The 20,883-nt window shown below is 40.7% G+C and overlaps 1 protein-coding gene across 1 annotated transcript in view; it reads left to right on the top strand.

The window, feature by feature from the left end:
• The window catches only part of T265_08036 (hypothetical protein), a gene marked incomplete at both ends in the record, with an annotated part of 180,939 nt that overhangs the window by 36,306 nt on the left and 123,750 nt on the right, over positions 1 to 20,883 (top strand). The window contains one exon of the mRNA XM_009173730.1: positions 20,251 to 20,407. Within this exon, the coding sequence (XP_009171994.1) occupies positions 20,251 to 20,407 (157 nt within the window). The remainder of the gene's footprint in view (positions 1 to 20,250; positions 20,408 to 20,883) is intronic.

The following is a 20,883-nucleotide window of genomic DNA, read 5'->3' as shown; positions in this document are numbered from 1 at the left end:
TGCGTTTCCATGCAGAGACGAACTTCAAAAAGGCTGCAATTTCCGAATATTACACAGCGCCAGTTTTTTGGTTATCGGTTGGCGAGAAGTGATCCTTGTGCGGTGGTTCGATTGTGCGAATGTAAATAACTGCACCTATATGAGCATAAAGCTGTTATTTGCTGGACTTGAACCAAATATCCATCATGCAGACTGTTGCTTTTTCCTCATAACTGGATCGCCCCAAACGCTTGTCGTTGTGTTTGAGTGACTGTACTAAATTAATCTTTCTGGACCAACGCTGTTTCGGTAAACTTACTTGGATTAACGTTGGTCTGTTCAAAACAAAATTGCGATTTACATGAAGCACTAAAAGTTGTTGGAAATGATCAGTGTAATAGGATTTCTCTGGTGCGAGCCGATTTGTTTGCGACTTCCGAATCATGAAGATGACGTTTCACTTTGTTGTGACTATTTGCCAAAAAACGTTACAGGTTATCACATTCAGTGAAGCCATTAAACAGCCTGTTGCAGATGAACAAAACTCATGTTTTCTTTGTTAGTTGCAAGAGTTTGGTCAGTGCATAATGTGCCCTTTTTGGAACCGCTTCTGTATGGAATGAGCTACCGAGCGCATGGAAAGCGGTCTTAGATAAGCCGAGTTGACTGACAACGGTGTGGTTATCAATCCACCTAGGATCGTTAGAAAAAATCGAGGGGTGGGGAGTGAAAAACCCAAACGGCCAAAGGTCATTCCTCTTACACAGCTATCTTCGCACCCACACAGACTGACAGAAGGCTCAAACGAAGTTCAAGAGGAACCATCAGATAAACCGAACCAGAAGAAGAAGAACTATACCCTAGGCTGGACCCAAACTCATGTAGGTTTCCCCACCGACGCAACACTTGTTCAACCACTCTAATACACTAAAATCCCTCGGCCGGCACCAAACAGATATTTAGCTTGACTTACCTGATTGGTTCTCCTTCCGCCTTAAATCTCGACCAACCTCGGAACCTAGTCACTTGGCCTGAGGAAGCTTTTGTGTCAAAAGCGAAATGTTGCCCAGCAATAAATTTACCGATTAGCATCAAACGTTTTCGAAAAGAAATCTTATCCTATTTATTGTATGTTTCTTGGACACATTCACTAACCGGAAACATATGGTTCGCATGCAACACCTACTTTCTAAAGAATATCAATCCACCTAGGATCGTTAGAAAAAATCGAGGGGTGGGGAGTGAAAAACCCAAACGGCCAAAGGTCATTCCTCTTACACAGCTATCTTCGCACCCACACAGACTGACAGAAGGCTCAAACGAAGTTCAAGAGGAACCATCAGATAAACCGAACCAGAAGAAGAAGAACTATACCCTAGGCTGGACCCAAACTCATGTAGGTTTCCCCACCGACGCAACACTTGTTCAACCACTCTAATACACTAAAATCCCTCGGCCGGCACCAAACAGATATTTAGCTTGACTTACCTGATTGGTTCTCCTTCCGCCTTAAATCTCGACCAACCTCGGAACCTAGTCACTTGGCCTGAGGAAGCTTTTGTGTCAAAAGCGAAATGTTGCCCAGCAATAAATTTACCGATTAGCATCAAACGTTTTCGAAAAGAAATCTTATCCTATTTATTGTATGTTTCTTGGACACATTCACTAACCGGAAACATATGGTTCGCATGCAACACCTACTTTCTAAAGAATAATTTTTTATGACACAGGAATTAGTCAGACAAAACGGCGATAAGGTATTTTATTACATTGCCAGTGGTTACAGATAATGTCACGCGAATGGATCTCCAGACAATCAGACCTACCACAATTCACAAAACCTGGTTGTTACTCGTTATCCACTCAATGCAACAGTTTCTGAGGTCACGTTAAATTTCCTCAAGTCGCTGCTCGTCAAAGTTATTTCAGCTGGTCTATCAGAACGACGTAGTAGGTAAAAATCCACGTTTCTGACCGTCACTAGTTGCAACAAATCGAGCCCATTATCAGAGATATTTGTAGCGATTGTCAAACTATGTGAGTTCTGGCAGAGACTTAAGCAACTTGGTATATTTGGGAGCGATTTGAAGCTTTCTGACTGGACTGTAAATCGCACGAGCAATGGCACGAATTACGTTATAGTGAAGATAAGTTATGGTATGTTGCTGGCGAATATGGCAGTCCACAGTCGATAATATTGTTTTTGTGAGCAGAGTACCTTGACATAGTCCGCCGGAATGCTTAATATCAAACTGGGTTGATGTCTCTAAAAACCTGGGAAGGTCAGTCTATTGCAGACTCAAATCATTGTTTGTCATTTGATGCACTGATAACGCACTGTTCAAACTGAACTGAGATTTTAGTTTTCCGGACATCACAAATAGCGATAAAGTAGGGAAAAATGTCTCATGAGATTTACAGGACATGTCTCGGGATATACCCCCAATCAGTTTTTCAAGGCAACTATCGATTTTATGGAAGTAAATGGGGTGCAACAGAATAAAAAATAAGATATTCTTGTTGTTCCCGTTGTTCTGAAAATGATTCCTACTGTGGCTACGCTCTCGTTTATTTGTGGACCTATAAGCACTTCGGCATGGTCGATGGTGGTCCTAAAATTTAGCACATCTGCTATTTAAATTGCGCTGTAATCCTGTAAAGTAACCTGCTGCTACTCGTCCCACTCTGTTTGATATCTCCTGAAAACGTGAAAGGGTGAAAGTGGGTTTCCCGCATCCGCAATGGTTCACGGTCCATTGGTTGCCCGTTTAGACAAGTACTGAGTTGAGACTAACAGTGCCAGATATACGAAGACAGATGAAACTTCCGGGATTCGTTAGCGCTAAACATAGCTCGCTTTAGTGGTTCTCCTTATTAGGTCCAATGCCTCAGAAAAATATCGGCATAGAGGGTATTGACCCCCAAAAATAACATGTGGTTCCATGAGGCTCTCCTCTACACTGCTTGCTAAGGCGTGCCTAGTAAACCACGTTTTCTCTGTTAACTGAACAATACGGGAGACAAACGAGCAAATGGATCCTATTATATACGATTACCGGTGCAGACGGATGCCGGGACGTCGGTACATATTCGGTAAATATCACCTTTAAGTAAGTAATCCTTCATTATGTAGAGTGCGCTCTTTAGGTATCAGCAAAAAGTATATCCCAAAACGATATCAGCGATAAATGGGTTAATTTTGACCTGCAAGGCTAGGTCACCGAGGCAATATTTAGTTGTAATTTTAAATCATCTATGGTTGCAATAACGCCTTTTAGCGGATTACCGGTCTGTCCAGCCGAAATAGCTCTCCGGTTCCTGAAGAACCTGTATTGCAGAAGTTCTTTGGACAATCAAATTCTGAAACTGGTGAAACTGGAGTTCCATCTTGCTACTCTGTATGGAATGCGCACATCCGTGTTTGACAGTTTACTGAGAGCTACGTAGAATTACCGACCAACTGACCATCTTTGAGAAAACCTACGAAGGTTCAAGATCAATCTTTTGAATGAAACATTGTAACTCTCAAGAATAGAGACCAGTGTGCTACCACAGCAATGGTAAACTACACAATGCCGTAAACATTATGTATCAGTCACGACGGTCAAAATAATTTCCCCAGGTGATGGTCCCGGTTCTTATGCTGGCACCTGAACTTTAGGTCAAAACTACTTCCAGAAAACCTTGCTTTGTAGGAAGCATCTAGGGTGATTTCATACTGGGTTAAAAGAAAAGGCTAAAATGATGGATAGAACACTTAAGAAAATTTTCAGCCCTTCATACACGAAGTGCCTGCTAATTGTAGTTAGGACATTTTGAAATCCTTCCGTTCCTAAAAGTGAACTCCTCTGGATTCAAGCGGTGCCAACAGAAAAATCATCCAGCTCAAAGAGAAGACTCTCTGCGAAACTTTTAGGCCTAGTTTCTTAGTGATTACCGCATTGAATCGCTGAACCTCCAATGATACTAATCATCTACAGGAACTCGGACAATTCAGAAGGTAAAAATTGCTAGAGATTAAGCCTGATAGACGTTGGCGTCAGGCTATATGCTATCTTAGTTGCATGCCACCTGAAGGAAATTCGGAGATATGGATGTTAACTGCACTCTCCTCTGTAAGTCGGTCTAAACCTAATAAACCGATGTCCAAGGTTTTATACATTCGCGCATCTTTTGACAGGGTTCACTCTAAAAGAGATATACAGGAGAACAAGAGCCAACATAGCATATTAAAAAGGCAGCGACAAAAGATCTCCGAAGGACAACGCGGTGCCCAAGTGCCTGAGCCACTAACATGGCTTCATTGTTCCTGGTAATAGCTCTGAGTTTTGCAGGCGACCCTTGAAAATTGAAATGTGTGAATCATTTTTAGTAGAGACAAATAGAGGGGATGTACATCCAGAATGAGGGTAATTTACGTCCTTCATGTACTTCTGCTAATTTACCTAGAGGGAAAACAAATTCAGGAGTAAAAGTGAAAGCTCCAGAAGAAAGTTCATGCATTCAAACATTAACATTTTACACTTGTTAATTAACTCAACTTATAACGGTAACAGCAAATGGAGCTAGGCTTACTGACAAGTGTACATTCCATTATGTGGCCCTTTCTACCCAACGATCTCTGCAAGTTCAAAGTGCTTGGATAATAGTGACCACAAGGAGTAGAGATGTGCGAACCGCTTGACAACTCATCCAACAGTGATACCAGATAATGCCACCGACAAACATTTTGTTTCCCCATAATCGTTCATCGACAAGCTGACAAACTAGTAAGGAATGCTAGCATCTATTGAGCTTTGCGTATTCACTCTGGTAAAGTAACCGAATTTTATCGTTCTATTCTTGTTCAGCACAGCAACTGAAGTAGATTGTCATGCGACCGTCTTGTAACTTATGACCTGGATGCTTCGTTCGTTTTTTACAGGGACTCTCCATATAATTTGAGATGTTTTCCAAAATAGTAAAACTATTTATTTTGTTTTTCCAAACCCTATTGCTTAAGACATTACGTGTATAAGTAATCATACTTTCAATTTTATTGAATGGCCAGTAACATTCAAAATGGCGTTAGTAAGACGCATCCTAATGTGAGCAACCACTGTATGTCCACAATATATCCAATGAAGATGATGCAGACTTGCTATAGGTTTTGGTAATCACATCCAGGGGATAAATGGGTGGATTGAACAAAATTCTCACCAGGTGTAGCACCCTGTTATTTGTTTGGAGTACATAACTTTTATATACTCATTTCTACCTATCTCTGGAGATCGGAAATCCAAGTATCCATCATTCTACATCATTGCAATGTCCATAAATTTATTACTCTTTGTGTTTATCTTGTTTGCTTAGGCCTGGTGAATTTTTCTGATGGAGGCATAAATATCATCTGACCATCCAGACTAACTATTGCTGCTGGAACAAAGGCTGCTTTTGCTTGTGAACCCGCCTGGTAATGGCTGTGCCAGTCCGTTAACTTTTGACCGGTATCGTCCACTGAATCTCTTGTGTCTTCAACTGTGTCTCCAACCAGAGCACAATTAATCTGAGTTCAGCACAAGTCAAGAGCTTATATCATCGGCCAGCGTACGTTATTTCAGATGGAGGCAGAACAAAACCCAAACTGACACATTTGCTGTGGCATTTAAGCGGAGCTCGATGACTTTGCCGCACATCAAATTCCAAATAATGAAGACTAAGGCTTTGGATTTAACAGCCAGTTCTGAACCGAACTGAAATTTCCACTGAAATTCTGCACCGAAACGGTATCTCCGTTTATTTTGTGGTAATCCATAGTAGAAATGTTCACTTCTTGTTTTCAGAACGAGCAAAAATATGAATGGTTAGGATAAATGCACAAAGTAATATTGCACACTATAAAAAGGTGACAGAAAACTTAAATGACATTCAAAAAAAATTGATAAGGCAGATCAAGAGACTTTGAACAGAAAATTCAGATTCAGCGGAAAGATATTTTGTTGACTGTTACTCAGCCTGCAATTTGTAAACCAACCGACGTGAGTCTGCCCCTAAACTCCTGCGTGACTCCACGGTATTAAGAATGCGCAGTTTCTGTTTCTCTCCACATCTGATTTCCCCTCCCAGATAATTAGATTACGTCATTGGTTTGCCTGAAGTTGCTGAATGAAAGGCACTGTAATTCAGTTAACAAACAGTCGTGATGGGAACGCTCCAGCCACGTTACTCTGAAAGGGTGAAACGGATGGTGTATCTCTGACGATACATCACGGGCAGCGCATCTCAAATATCCATGGGTTTATAATTGAAGTTGAGAGTGTTAGCATTCTGAGGAAGGTTGCCTAAACTGACCTCACAAAGTAGCAGCCAACGTTTTTTAGTTTCATTAGGTGACTGATGTTTCTTATTGTTCTTCTGATAGCCTGATCAATTTTATGACTTAGGCTCTGCGACGAAGAAAAACTGATTAAATTTGATGAAAGATAACGAAGCTTGTGAATGGAGAGTTGGGGCAATGAGAAACGAATTCACATTGTCTTGCGAGTGAACCTTGGTAAAATGACTGTTGCATTAGGAAGTCAGTGATACCTGTTCTTAAATGATAGTTGCAAAGTTTCGTTCTGAGAAAAGGATAAATCTAAATAAAATAAAAAATTTCTGATAGGACGCGATATTATCCTATCCCTAAATCATACCCATCAGCCGTGATTAGAGAAGACAATACCTATAAATTAAAATAAACTCGAATTATTGCGAGTAATGTCGTCAAATTTCACAGGTTTGTTTGCATGTATGTCCGCAAATATGGACTATATTTTCTGTTTATCAACCTAACTCTCATTAATTACTTCTCTACCCTATTACGAGGCTAATTCACGCATCTAAGCTTAGGAATATAGGCCATAACTGGTATGCTTGGAACAACACCGTTTTGTGTTTGGCCTTATTTAAACTACGCTTGTGGAAGGGTGAACAATAAGCGCTATTGAAAATATGTGACTGTTTGGGATGCATCACGTACTTGGGACGTGATCTTACTGAGGATGTGTGGAAGCTCACAGTTTAACTTCGAAATCTGCGTCAAAGTTTTTTGACTTCACTTCTGCAAACGAGTGATATGGAGGATTTTATTTTGATGAATGAGTTAAGGAAATTAGAGGAAACTACGTGCATGGGCAGGTATATCAGATTTATTAAAATTATTTTGGACATGTTAGCCACTGCTCTCATCCCACAGGGTGAGCCCAACCGTTGCCTGAAATTAAAAGAACCACTGAGTAGTCGGTTTATCCTTATTTCGGATTATATGTTGGGCCAGACGGCCAATTTAATTTGTTAATAAAAGATGGGATTCCGTTGGTCGTTTGGTGGGCACCACATTCTCAAGTACATCCCAATTAATGTCATACCTATGCTCCTCACAAATTAACCACACTTTGGTAAGCTATCCGTCGACCAGCGCACGCCGATTCGCTTATCAAGTGTTAGAACACATCAGTTGCCTGGAAATCAGTACGCAGTGCACCACACATTTGCCTCAATAATTACCAAACTACAAATCAATTGCGTGTGCGACCTGCACAATGTATCAGATGCTTGCGTCATTACAAAAGGAGGAGAGTGGCCTGGTACTTCAAAAATAGGTGAAAATGAGCTGCACTCTTCAAGTCTGTTTAGGGTGCAAGTGGGCACACGGGAAAACATTTGGATGCACACTGTGCGCTGCAACTTGTACAAGTTTGTGAATTTGTTTCTTACAGACTGTTATCACTTTGGTCAGCAGCTATACAGATCGGAGTTCAACTATCCAGGTATACCCATATAATTAAAATACGCATGTGGCTCAATAATGGACCAGCTGGCTTGTAAAAAATAAATTGGTCTCACAGCAAATGCGTGGCTATGAATGATGAAAAATCCCATTATATCTATTTGGTGTTCCACTAACGGTATCAAGTTAACTAGTCATTACGGACCCTGACATTTCGGGCATTTTATAATGTTCACTATCAGCCTAATTCTCCAAGAAATGAGTACTGTATTTCTGGAAAGGAAGCGTGTTAGGGAAGTCGTGCATCTGATAGGAAAATGATCAGCAAGTCCCTCAGAAAGTTAATAAATGTCATGGCCGTATACTACCGAAAATGTGGTTACCATGCCTTTCTTGCAAAAATGCAGTTATTCGCCTGTTCACCTACAGTTTCTTCCCCAAAATAAAGGAACCCGTCAAAATAAAACAACAAAACCTCCTACTTAAGCTGCAGTCAAAATGTTTGTTCTAAGTCTATCAAATTTGGCAAGCAGGTCTACTGAGTAGTCAAACAGACAATCAGAGATTTTCGCTTCAGAAAATATCCAGAATGAGTTCAAATCGCGTAATGTTTAGAAGCGTTTCTGTGTCAAGCCAACTTCTACTTTAGTGACAGCACTTTCTGGGATTTTCTCCGTTTAACACTAGACGTGTGTTTAAAGGAATGCAAAAAAACAACCGAGTGAGTTCTCCGGTCCCAGTATGCTGAAACAACATTGTTGCGACCGTTCTTTCTAGTAAATTCTTATTCTGATGAATAAATTTCTGTTTAAAAGATGAATACAGGTGATATGTCATGGCTCGAACCTCACCAGCCACGCAATGATGCATGAGAGATGGACATATAAGCACCTCTTTTTATCAAGGTGTCGTAGATAGTGGTGTTTCTACGGTACGGGTACGGAGAGAACATTAGCAGGTTATCCTAAACACCACCATGCTTGTGTGCTGTCGAGCGTCACCTGATTCGAATGATGTTTACAGCATCTGGTAAAAGTAAGCCCCAATTATTTTAGCTGTTTTGAATGATCCTCAGTTGCAGAGCACATTTCAACGAATTGGTAACCAAAGAATGGATAGATCTGTTTTTCTCAGTCCAGCGTATACGGCATTAGCGATCGGGTTGAGAATAGTGCCTATTCCAGCCTATATGGTTACAGCATTTCTCATCTAAGATAGCATTGGTTTGCACTATCGTTTTCCAAATGTTCTAATAAATGAACTTGATGGGGCAACATGCCCTGTTAGCCCCGATCCCCAATGAAGTTTGACTTCACTCAGGATAGACAGGAGTAATTCATTTAGAGGACAACATTTTGAGTTAACCTTTGCCTGTGAGCCTACACAAGCGCATGTAAAAAACATTATATTGATATTGCTAACAATCAGTTATCGAAAGGGCATCGAGGCGTCTACTCAGAAAACGGTTAGATTATCGAAGCTTGATAAGTTCCAGAACGACGGTGTGCTGTACATCAAGGCGTTATCGCTCTGAATGTGTTTACCTAAATATTCATGGACCAGAATTGAAGACATGGAAGAGTGTGTGTAAAATTCTCATCATCTAAGAACTTTCAGTCATCCTAAGGCGAGTTCCCAACAATATCAGTTTAAGCTTGACTTCTGCTCACTTTTCCATTATTCATGTGAACTATAACAATAAACCACGGGGAAGTTGAAAAGAAGAATCCGCTAACACCGGATTCTGTTTAATGAGGTGGTATCCCCTTGGGGATCTGGTGACGTAGTTGTTACTGGGACAACTAACAGGGACATCGTTATTGTTGGCTCATTTAACTAAAGCAACTGGCTAGTTTCAGCTGCACAATGATCAATCAGTAGGGAAACCCGAACACAAATTAGTAAGTCGGCATATGTATTCAATCACCAACTTGTCTGGTTGCAGCACCGGTGTGCTGGCGATCCATGTTCCCTTAAAACGAGTTAAATTCATTTTAAAGATGTGTAGTAATTTAATCTAACAGATAGACAACATGTCTACAAACGGAGATGGGAATCAATTTCCCAAATAACTTGTCATTCTTAACGACTAGAATTGACACCAATGAATTTCGGTATTGGCAACTGCCACCCCGGGTGTCAGGAGCAAAGCTGAATAAAGTGCCTTAGGGTAATTGAATTGGCTCTTCTAAAGTAACCCCTAGTAATCGATGATCACGTTCAAAAAATTCACAGAATAAACGTTCGGGAACTATCTCAATGACGCAAGTTTTTACGCTTCTCAAGGACGATCAAAGAGGCATACCTTGCCAACCAAGAAAGTTGTGGAATTAATCCAAACCAGGGGGCTGCACTAAGATGATTTTGATGGGCAGGGGAATCCAGAAGACGAATGATCTTTGAAAAGAAGACTTCCTCATGAAAATGTCATGCATGATTTACCTCAAAGAACATCCAGCATTTACCTTATTGCTGTGAAGGCCATCCCACCTTTCATTTTGCTGTCCCAAGACTGGTCAATAAGTTAGCCCAGGAAATGGAACGGTACATTACGCTAGAGTGTTCCATAGCAATAAAGCTAAAGCTAAACATGGTGCAATGACCAAATTTGTATCCCGTTACCAACAGTACCCACCAAAATGGAAGTCAAGAAGGATTGGTTAAAAGGAACAGGCTCAAGTCAGGGCCTCCAGTAGTAGACATTGAAGGCATATTCCAATATGAAATTAGGAATATCTGTTCAGAGGATATATAGGCTTCAACTACCACCGTCTCAGTAGCAAACATCTAAGTAAGATCCGTTGATCATCAATTTATTTATTTGTACCGTCCTCCGGGCAGAAAATCGTCTGCAGTATATTCAAAGCCGTTCATTCTACCTGCTCCCCTAAAAAGGACAACTGTGCATCCGTTTGCCAAATGTTCAGTGGGCGTTAAATACCAAACACTAAGATGGGTGACTACTGTTACATCAATTTGAACGTTACATGGGGTCGATCAAGCCACTAAGTTAACCAAAGTAGACAGTGGTGGATGCAGCGTGCTTTGGGAGTGAATTCCATAAGAGCAGAATGATCGATTTCAGGAGATGACAACTGAAACTTGGTTTTATATCTGTCTAGTCATGCAAAAATAATCGGCAGACTGAACAGAGTCCATGCAACAATCGTTTTGACACAAGCCGGAATGCGGTAAATTTGTCTTTCACTCTCCGAATTGCCAAACAGTGCATACATTTATGTTTGATAAATGTTAATGATATGTAATACTGTTGTCATTGCCTAAATATTAAATGAAAACTGGTTGAAAATCCGTCGAATTTATATTAAAACAAGAAAGTTTAGATCTTTTTCACCAAAAAATATACAAACTAGAATGAGTGTATGACATTTGTCTCCGCCACAGTAATATATTATCCACTCACTAACATAAATTCGGGAATCGTCAAATTTAGCTCCTCGTGAAGATCATGCGACAAGAGGAGGTTTTGTCCGTAACAGTAAACTGGCTACGAGTTCTTGTCACATCTCTTATTCTAAGCATTTCAGCGGGTCCGGAATGTTGCGCAGTGCCAACTGTGTTCTGAAATAATTAAAAATTTGTCGATTACCTATATGACACGGCTTTAATATTTATTTTCAAGTGGTCCTGTCAATAATATCAGACTGAAAACAGTGAAACTCTTTCAGAGGCTTGACTGAGTCTCAGAGGACTCGGACGGCTTTGGATACAAAAAATGCGTGCTAGTAGTAGGGCTAAAAATAACGGGAGCAATCAAACTGAAATTTATTACGTGACTCCTAGACAAGGACTTGGGATAAACAGTAGGCGAGTTTTGATGACCAAGTTCTGGGGTACTGGCGAGGCTGTGGATAAGAGTGCTCATGCTTGTTCGTTTTGTTGTTGAGAAACCCATCGGAGTTCCCAGTGCGATTTGCCACTCGACTACATGGTAATTGATCTAACATTTACATCCGACCGTAGGGAATGTATTTTTTTGCTGGCGGGTATCGATTTATTAGACAACGACTATTTCCGTTTTGTTGCATATCTGCCTCGGTTGTGGGGCTTCAAGTTATGCGGCAATTGTCGTGGTAATATTTTCTTTGTAGAGGATCATTGTGTGGTTGGGAAGTTTGGGACTTATTGTTTGCTAAGTTACTCCACATGAACCAAAGAATATCTATCTTGTTCCGGATCTTTTATTGTTGTCAAAGGTTTTTTGCGTAGTTCCATAAGTGCATCACTCTTGAAATTTGACCAATGAGCCCGTGGGTTTTTTCCAAAAATTCCATCCAGAATTATCAGCCCAGTAAGTTACCCATCGCAGCAAAATTAACCTAATGATCAGGCTAGTGTGTGAGCTTGACGCTAGGCTAGCTAATTGGAAACAGTAGTAAACTTTCAGGAAAGCTTGCTAAAATAGCAAAAAGGGGGACTTCCCGACCCGACCAGGGAACACGAAATTGATAATTCCATGTTGAGGGTAGTCGTAAAAATTCATGATAACCCAACACATCACATGCGTTGAACCTTAAGATTAGAAATATCTAACTCTTCAGCGGGTTTTCACGAGTCCATCTTTTGAAATGTTTAGTTCAAAATTAGAACTATTTATTGCACCAGGTTATGTCAAGATAAGCTGGACAAAACAAATAAATTGGTCGGATTTACCCAACGAATAGTGAGTCAGCTCCATTTGGTACCGTTATATACAAACACGTGGTGTTAGATTTATGAGTTTTTTCGTCACTCTGGTTGTGCCCGAGGAACCATCTGTATCTACATTGTTGCCGCGTCTCCGTTTGTAGAGCTATATAAAATTTTGTACGTCATCTGGTAATATCAGAAAGTAGATCGGCTTATCCCTACCCAACGGCATCTGAAACTTCAACAAGATTCAAGAAAGAAAATTTGTTCGATTTATGCGTGCATAAAAGTGCTGCTTGGATGCGGCATATTTGCTAGTAAGACGGTATAATTAATTTGAAACAAAAGTTTTCATCGGGGTAATCAGGAGAGATCTAACAACCGAGGCGTAAAGGTTGTACGATGTGATTGTCGCAGAAATGGCAAACGGACGTAAGTGTTAAGCTGTTGGAGCAGCTTTATTTATCCCTGTTACGGAACGTCCTTTGACAAAGAGAAACTGTTTTATTTGAGCGAAACTGGTGAATTTGGGGAGCGTTGACTGGCAGCATGTGATGAGTGTTAGCCAGCTTTCAGGTATCAGTGACATATTGTCCCGAGTTGCCTCAGCGCATGATATTGCAAATGGTGACGATTGAAACCAATAGGTTTCTGTTTGTTGCTGCGCTGGAATTGGAAGCACGTATGACGTCGCGTGCCAGTAGATCGGTGTCATCGAAACCACCCGAACAGGCAGATGCAAATTCTGAGGAAAACTCAGTTAGGATAACAGTATAGGAACTCTTATTTAGCAGACTACCTGTTCTACAGACTGTTTCATTCTATCGGTGTATCCAATAGAGATTCGTCCTGTAAGTAAAGCCCACCTGTGCTAAAACTCCAGGGAGCACTACACAGTTTTTCACTCTTTTTGGGGATTTTTGGCACCTCATCTCAGAAACCCAAGGTAATTTTGAACCTACGACCATCCGGCAAACAGTTGTCATTTATCCGCAAGTGGCTGATCAGCAGTATGATTGCCCGGCACTTGGACAGGATAGATTATTACTCATCCCGTAATGAGAAGTGACTAACTCCTCCCTCGGAGTTTCTGAGGGATTTTGGAATTTTCTATAGAGATATTTTGCTGTAAGTAGAGTCAGTCTATGCTGAAAGGCCGAGAAGCACGTGCGCCTGTTGTCAGTTCATATGGCACTGTGAGCAGTATGCATCTCACGAAACTCGAGCAAGTTTCTAACTTGCGACTACCCGGCTAGTAGCTGAAGACTGAACGTTAGATTAATGTTCATTTCCTCAAACGAGTAACACGTCAGCCGAGAATCAACTTGGAAATGAAGCTATAAATTCCAGCCTGCTAAAATAAAGTTAATACAAAGCCGTAACATGTACTGGATGCGAAAAGCAAAAAAAGGGGAAAAAAGAAGCCGACTATATTCGTTAAAACCGTCATGGCTATTTTTTGGTAGTCGGCTGTAAAAGTTCATATCCATCGAAGATTATTTAGAAAATTGTACGTTACTGAAAAAAGTACCAGAATTCTGTGACTTACAGCCCCTTACATGTGTTATCAGTTTTGCCTTCTACATATTTAGCTATCTCATAGAATAGAACCTTGTCGGAAGCCAGCACCACATCTTTTCATAATGCTGTCATCTTTGTGCAGACCTGCTTTTCACGGTTGAGGCGAATCAAACATGAATTTCAGACACTTGACTCACTTCCAACTCATTTTCAACCCGGTGGGAGCAGGCAACCAAACCTGAGCTTCTGTTGATGTTCTTTGGTTATGGGTAGAACGAAATACACATCGAGGTTTAGTAACGTGATTACTCATAATTCACTGGCTTTAGGTCAATAGTTCATATGGATTCGTGAATTGCCTTGGGTCGGAGAAATAGTAGTCTCGGTGCTGATTCTGTTTGTGTGAAGTTTCAAGGCTTGTGGACGAGAATGCAAAGCAGCTTGCCTGCTGTTGGTATGGAACTGTATTGTGCTACACAATGCGGAATGCTTGTAGCGGTCTAAGACAGACAGCCGATGTAGCCAAGTAATCGAAAATAGCAATTTTCCAGCCTACCCGTTTGCCCTTCATAGCGATAAATACTCTTTCACCATGCTTGCCACTTGACCTGTCTTGACTAAACCGCAGTACGTGATACTTCCAGACATTATTCGAAAATTACTTCTGAAATAAATTTCATTTAAAAAAATACATCAGACTAAGAATTGGTATTCAAATAAATGTAGCAACCTGGGCGGAATGTCCTTTGTACGTAGACATGAGCCAAACATTGTTCCGTCAAATTTGCGTTGTTGAAACTTATCCGTCGGTAAAGTAAAACCGAAATCAGATATCTAGAGGGTTACGAATTGTGTTGTGTGCACAAGCCCAGACGGATTAAAAATGAACAAGTTGACTACACTGGCACTTTTAAAAAAATAAGGTAGTGCAAATTAATGAGTCACAGAAGTTTGCTATATGGTATGCTGGTTTGATGAATATTGTTGGTGATAAAATACACAGAGGGTTAAGTGGGTAGAATAGAAGGTACGGAGTGTAAAGTGGGTAGCGAAGTGACCGGAAATCTAGCAAGGTGTTAGTAACTTTGGAGATCGGCTCCCGATCTATTCCTCATAGCCACGAGAGTCTAGCTAATATCTGTACTAGAAGCTTATCCTGAATAATTTTTCTAGTATAGAAATTATTTAGGGAAGTGGTGGAGTCGTGGTTGGACGCTCGCCAAGTATGTCAGATGTCAGGCGTTCAAGTCCCAGCACGGCCATTGGATATGCATTGCTGATGAGCTTTAATAAGAGCGAAACTCAAGTCCACTGCACTCCTTCGGTGTGGACTCACCAAAATAATTACGCCAGAACAGGAGGACGGTCATTCAAACGAGAATGGTGTGACCATGAACGAAATGAATTATCATTTTCATTTTTTTTCCCCAAAGTCTGGTTTACAGCAGCATTTAGAAAAAAACGAAGCCTGAAAAAGCAACTCTCAGGAAACGATATTTTCGATCAGCACATAAAGGTCATGCACCAGAAAGTAGAATAAAACTAAGGTAAAGAAGCAATCATTCGGGGTAAAATAGTAAAATCATTTTAAGCAGTTTCTCAATAGATGAGAAGAAACAATTCTAAAACCATTCAGGTGTTCATAAGGTGCTTGGAAAAAGAATGTTGTTCTTCCCAGAAGCAGGATACAAGTAGTTTTGCGAGTACACATACAATTAGGTAAGTTGATACAGTACATTATCGTTTCTGTAATTGACACATTCCAGTGGAGTTTAGTTTTTTACAAAGATATTTCGGGCCATTGCGACGTGGGATCCTGTGATCAGATCATGGAATAAAGTGTATGGTTACAATTGTAGAAAGTTTACTGCGATGCAGTTTGTGAGATGCTAGTGATGCACAAAAGTACAGAATTGTTTACAAAAACAGGGACAAAGCGTGCGTGGACTCACTAGTGAAAGACAATGACGGCTCATACATCCAAAACATCTGAACCTGCCTTGGACAATAGAAAAGCCATTTTGGAAGTCACTTGTCACTTACTGGAGCAAAAAAGTTTCCCTCAGAGACCTCTTCCGGAACAAGGTCAACACATTTGTTTTGCGAAGTAGTAAATTTTACTTCGCAATGTTTGATATCTTCTTCTTGAGCATGCTTATTGCTCTCCAAAAATTGCTCTCGAAATTAATACCCCAAGACTGCGTGATACCGTCTCGCTGGACAGTGCTCTATTTGGACGTCAAACTGATGTTCAGAACCTTAATTGTGTTACCTTATTTTAACAACCGTTTCGATCCATGGTGCTGAACACAACAAACTCCCAGTTCAGCCCAAACAAACTGTGGTCTTAACCGAAATACCTGACTGCTATTGAAAATCATTGAAGGAGTGAGGAAAATTCATAATAATAAACCATCAAGACCATAGAAATGTGAATGAGTAAATAATAAAGAGAGCGAAAAGCAATAAGTGGAATTGCATACGATTTTGAAAACACTGAAAAACAACACTAAACGGTCACTGAAATCTACACATCACATCCGCAACAAGCAAATAAATAATTTTGTGGAACTATATTATAGGCTTGTGCACGCAGCGCTGTTTTTCATCAGTTATTGACTCGATGCCGCATATCATTGGTTCTTGTATCACCATCCACTATATCTGTACAATCCATTTGTTTCACCTACCTTTTACCGAAGGTGTTCCAAAACGTTTAAAAAAACGTCCTATAAATGTTCAGCAGTCAGCGAGACGCAGGAGCTGAGCTAGGATTCTAAAAGAGTGTGCACGGTTCCATATCCCTTGAAAACAGTTGACGTGTACTGCTTATATACTTTGGCTTTGAAATCCGGCCGAAAAATAAATCATGTATTCGCACAAAGTTGTAGAATTTCCCCAACTCTGCTGTCTTTTATCTTATCTGGCTCATAAAGTTGCTAGAATTGCCCTATAGCTTTAGTGCCTTTGTGGAAACGAAGCTGAGCAAACAAATGTCTCTCCTGTGTTGTTTGTCCAAAGTCCTTGTAGAAAAGAAGGCAACGTCCAACCCTGGTGATGCTTGTGGGACACGCTCTCGTTTATTTTTTTCAGAGTGCATGAGCCATGAAGTCTGTAGGCCTTCCTTTATACCAGAAACTAATCATGACAAGTGTCTAGAATTCTCCGAGGATAGTACCACGAAATGCAGAATACACGCTTTGAAGACACTGCCCAGTAGTTCCATTTCAGTCGGCACTGTGAAAAGACAGGTTTCGTTAGCATCCATTAAGAAAAACTGAACACCAGTTAGTATTTTCAAAAACTTGAACTTAATCAGTTTGACTTACACACATTCATGATCAGATACGACCACCGAGGGTAATGGTGGTCCAACGGATGTGTCGCCGATATCTCATTCCGAACAGAATGTTGGGAAAATTCGTTCGGTTTTGGTACTGTGGACTCCACTAACAGTTAAATAATTACAACAAATACTCTCAATTTTAATAAACCTACCGTCTCAAGTAAGTGGCAGTGATTGTGACACCACATGGTGAAACAGACAAACCGTCCGTAAGGTGGATATTTGTGCGCAGTTTCGTTGTTGCGGCGGAAGCTCTCAAAAGTTTATGAACAGAATATAAAATTCCGGGCCTCGTGGTCATTCACGATGATGCACACAACTCTGAGCAGCCATCTGTAAATTCCCGAAGCCTTCCATTTCAGAGAGAGCTGTCCTCGCTTAGTTTGAACGAAAAATATCGGTTCGGAATAGCCTTGTAGATACAAACCACGAAACGTGCATTTTGCTACAAAAAGTGTCACACTTTACAGAAAAATAAGTAATGAAAACCGGAAAATTTTTGCTCAAAAAATGGCACAGATCAGTATCTAACCTGAGAAACGGGATAAAACTAGAAATATTTCCCCACGTTAGGGGCCAAATAATATTTTGCTTCAGAAGGTATGCAAAACTATTTTTACAACCACTGACTCCAATGTGCACAGTGGGTAAAGGTACCCAGAATTGGTCGCAGTTTGCGTTGTTTTCTTGAGCATGAGACCCTCAGAAACGAAGTCGAATTGCATAATTTAGTAAGTTATTCCGCCCGAAGGGAATGCTCTACGCTCAGGCATCTTCACTAGCTGGTTTGTGATCCGTCCAGTGTTGCTGAACAAGTAAACTCATAGTTCGTAACTCTACCAAGCGCAAGCCTCGTGGTGTAAACTAGCATCGCAAACCTACCGAACTAATGAAGGTCTTGACCCGATTCCGCATTTGGCGGCTTCTTCGAAGTAGCAATGGTGGTAGCTCTCTCAGAAAGCCACCCTTATAATTACTAAAGCTACGGCCAATTATGTACACCGGGTATTGTGACGAGACATTATAAGGAGTGAAACCCTAATTTGATCATGCCTACCTTTAATGTTTTGGTGATTTTAGGGCACCTGAACGAAACAGCATTCTACTGAGCTCCTAATTTGATTTTTCCCATGGTCCATCCCATAATGAACCTTCATTTAGTTTTTTTCATCTCGAATTGGAGTTGTGCTGAAATAGAAACTAGTAAACCCACAGAATTGTCGAGGACCCTGTATGCTGACCACTATTTTTTGTAAAGCTAACTCAAAAAACGTTTTCAAAGTAGAATAATATCTGCGAAATATTTATTTACTAAATAGTCTACGTGTCTTGCGAAGTGAATAATTGTCCCATAATATCCCCACAATATCCTCCGCTTCTATGCGCTTGGACTGGTTGCTTCCTTCCTGAGGTGATCTTTCTAGGCGTCGTGCTCAACGAAGTGAGTGCGCCTCACGATACTCCGCTACATAATCGGCTCAATTTTCCCCAGTCTGGAACACATCAATCCCTAGAATATTCTGCATTATATCTGGTACAATGAACCTAAAAAGAAGCGCTAGTGGGAATGAGTTTCCAAGCAGCCATGAAACTGGGTTAGTTACGGCATTCGATTAAACGATGTAATGACTTTATAGTATGCCTCGGGGGTAGTGGGTTCCTAACAAATTTAACCAAAGTAATGAATACAGCAAAAACCTGACTGGTTACTTGATTTGCATGATCTGGCTCCAATCAGTCGTCAAGCCGACAGAAACATTAGATTCATGGTTTTAGACGAAGTACAATTTTGAAAATATCAGAAATCATAAATTTACAAACTGTAGTTCCACTTGGTGCAACCGAATGTGGGAAAAGGATGCTATGAACAGGGATATCCGCATGGTAAGGCCTAAGTCGCCTCAAAAGAGTTAGCTAGCGTAGTCCACAGAGAAAAGCCTTGTGGCCACCTACACAAAGTTCCCAGGAACCAATACAGAAATGAAGACGTCTAATCGGGGGGAATAGTGTGCTCTTACGCGAAATACATGCAGAAAAATAGAAAAAATGTTTGTGTTTATCCTCCCTTTACTACTACAACGACAAATTATAATACTAGTCATAATTTAACTCTTATTGCCCCCATACATCCTTGGTACCTACCGGCAATTCTTGGCTTACGATCAGCAACCGTGTGGCATTGTAATAATAATTATCATCTGTTTAGCCACCAAAATGGAAAACAATCTTGTAGGAGGCAAAAGTGGCCGGTGATGTTCCTTCACTTGCCCTAATCCGAACGGTACTTGCGGCTACGCTCTAAAGCAGCATTTTACATGGGCTTTGGCACTGGTATTTCTGACCTCTAACAACGTTGGACTGTTTGGATGGTTAATATTGATGCTCCTAGCTGATGTACAAAAGTTATTAATTTGTACTAAGCAACTCCAGTAATGACAGATGCCTTAGGAAGATAGGCTCTACCTTAACAGTCACCCTTGAAAGACACGCATGAGTTTGAAAGCAAGTTTATTAGAGCTTATGGAGTTTAGTGAACTCAACCCAAGCGCGGTTGAGTGAGATATTTGTGGTAAATCGCATGAGAAGATCCGAAGAGTTGGATCTTAATAGACCACAACTGAATTGTAATTATTTGCTATACCTTAACCTAAAACTGCACCAGGTCGTAACCAAGAAAGTCTGTCTTGCACCCTAGTCATCAGGGATCTCATTCTTCCTGTTGCTTTCACATCTCTCCACCATAATGCCAGGGGCAAATTGTGTCGTTGTGTAAACTGGCCGTAAACGACTTCATCAACACATTTACTCATATATACTACCAGAATGTCAACATCATTTTTGTAACCAGAAGTACGGGACTAGTTGCCTAGATTCCTCTCCTGCTTAAGAATGGGAACACACCAATTCAGGAGTGCCGCAAATCACTGTGACTTTAGATGTGCATTTTTGTGTATTTGAAAACTTCAAGTGCTATTCGACTGTGTGGATTGTCTTTATTTTTTAGGCATCGCTTTCAGGATGTCGTGTTGAGCGCCGGAACACCAAATGCCATTCGATTTTTGTTTTCAAAGAAGATGAATGAGCAGTTCTTGGCGGTGGACAAAGAAAAAGCCCTGAAAGCACTTCGACATCCAACGCTTCAGATTGTTCCCATTCTAAGGGTCAGTTAACGGCACCGGAACGAGGAAAAGTTTCAATTTGTCTTGTTTGTCTTATCCATTTTAACTTGAAAGTTTTCGATAAGCACGTTCATGCCACCGGACACAAGTGCTATGTCACCTAAGTGTAGGCACGTGACTAACACCCAAATTTCTGTGTGTTTCCAACACACGTTGATTGGTGCTCATTAGAGGTAGACTGACACAATCCAGGACAGTGTCAAACTAAATAATTAGGCTCTGGGAGCAAGAGGGTTGAAGACATGAAATGATACTTGAAGAAAAGCTCCCAATGCACGCTTTCTCTCTAGGAACAAATTTGTTGGAAGTATGTCGAGGTTAGTGAAATTTTAATAAAAAAAAACAGTCATGTAGTTGAAGCCAATGTATGCTAAAAATCCAAGAAGCACTGTTCGATGTATAACACTGGAGGTCGTTGATTCAAGAGCTTCTAGATTTTCGCGATAGGCGCAGTTCTT

The sequence above is a fragment of the Opisthorchis viverrini genome, assembly GCF_000715545.1.
Source record: "Opisthorchis viverrini unplaced genomic scaffold opera_v5_200, whole genome shotgun sequence".
Classification (NCBI taxonomy): Eukaryota; Metazoa; Platyhelminthes; class Trematoda; order Opisthorchiida; family Opisthorchiidae; genus Opisthorchis; species Opisthorchis viverrini.
The sequence above is the reverse complement of the archived record's forward strand: the minus strand, read 5'-3'. Positions and strand labels throughout refer to the sequence as shown.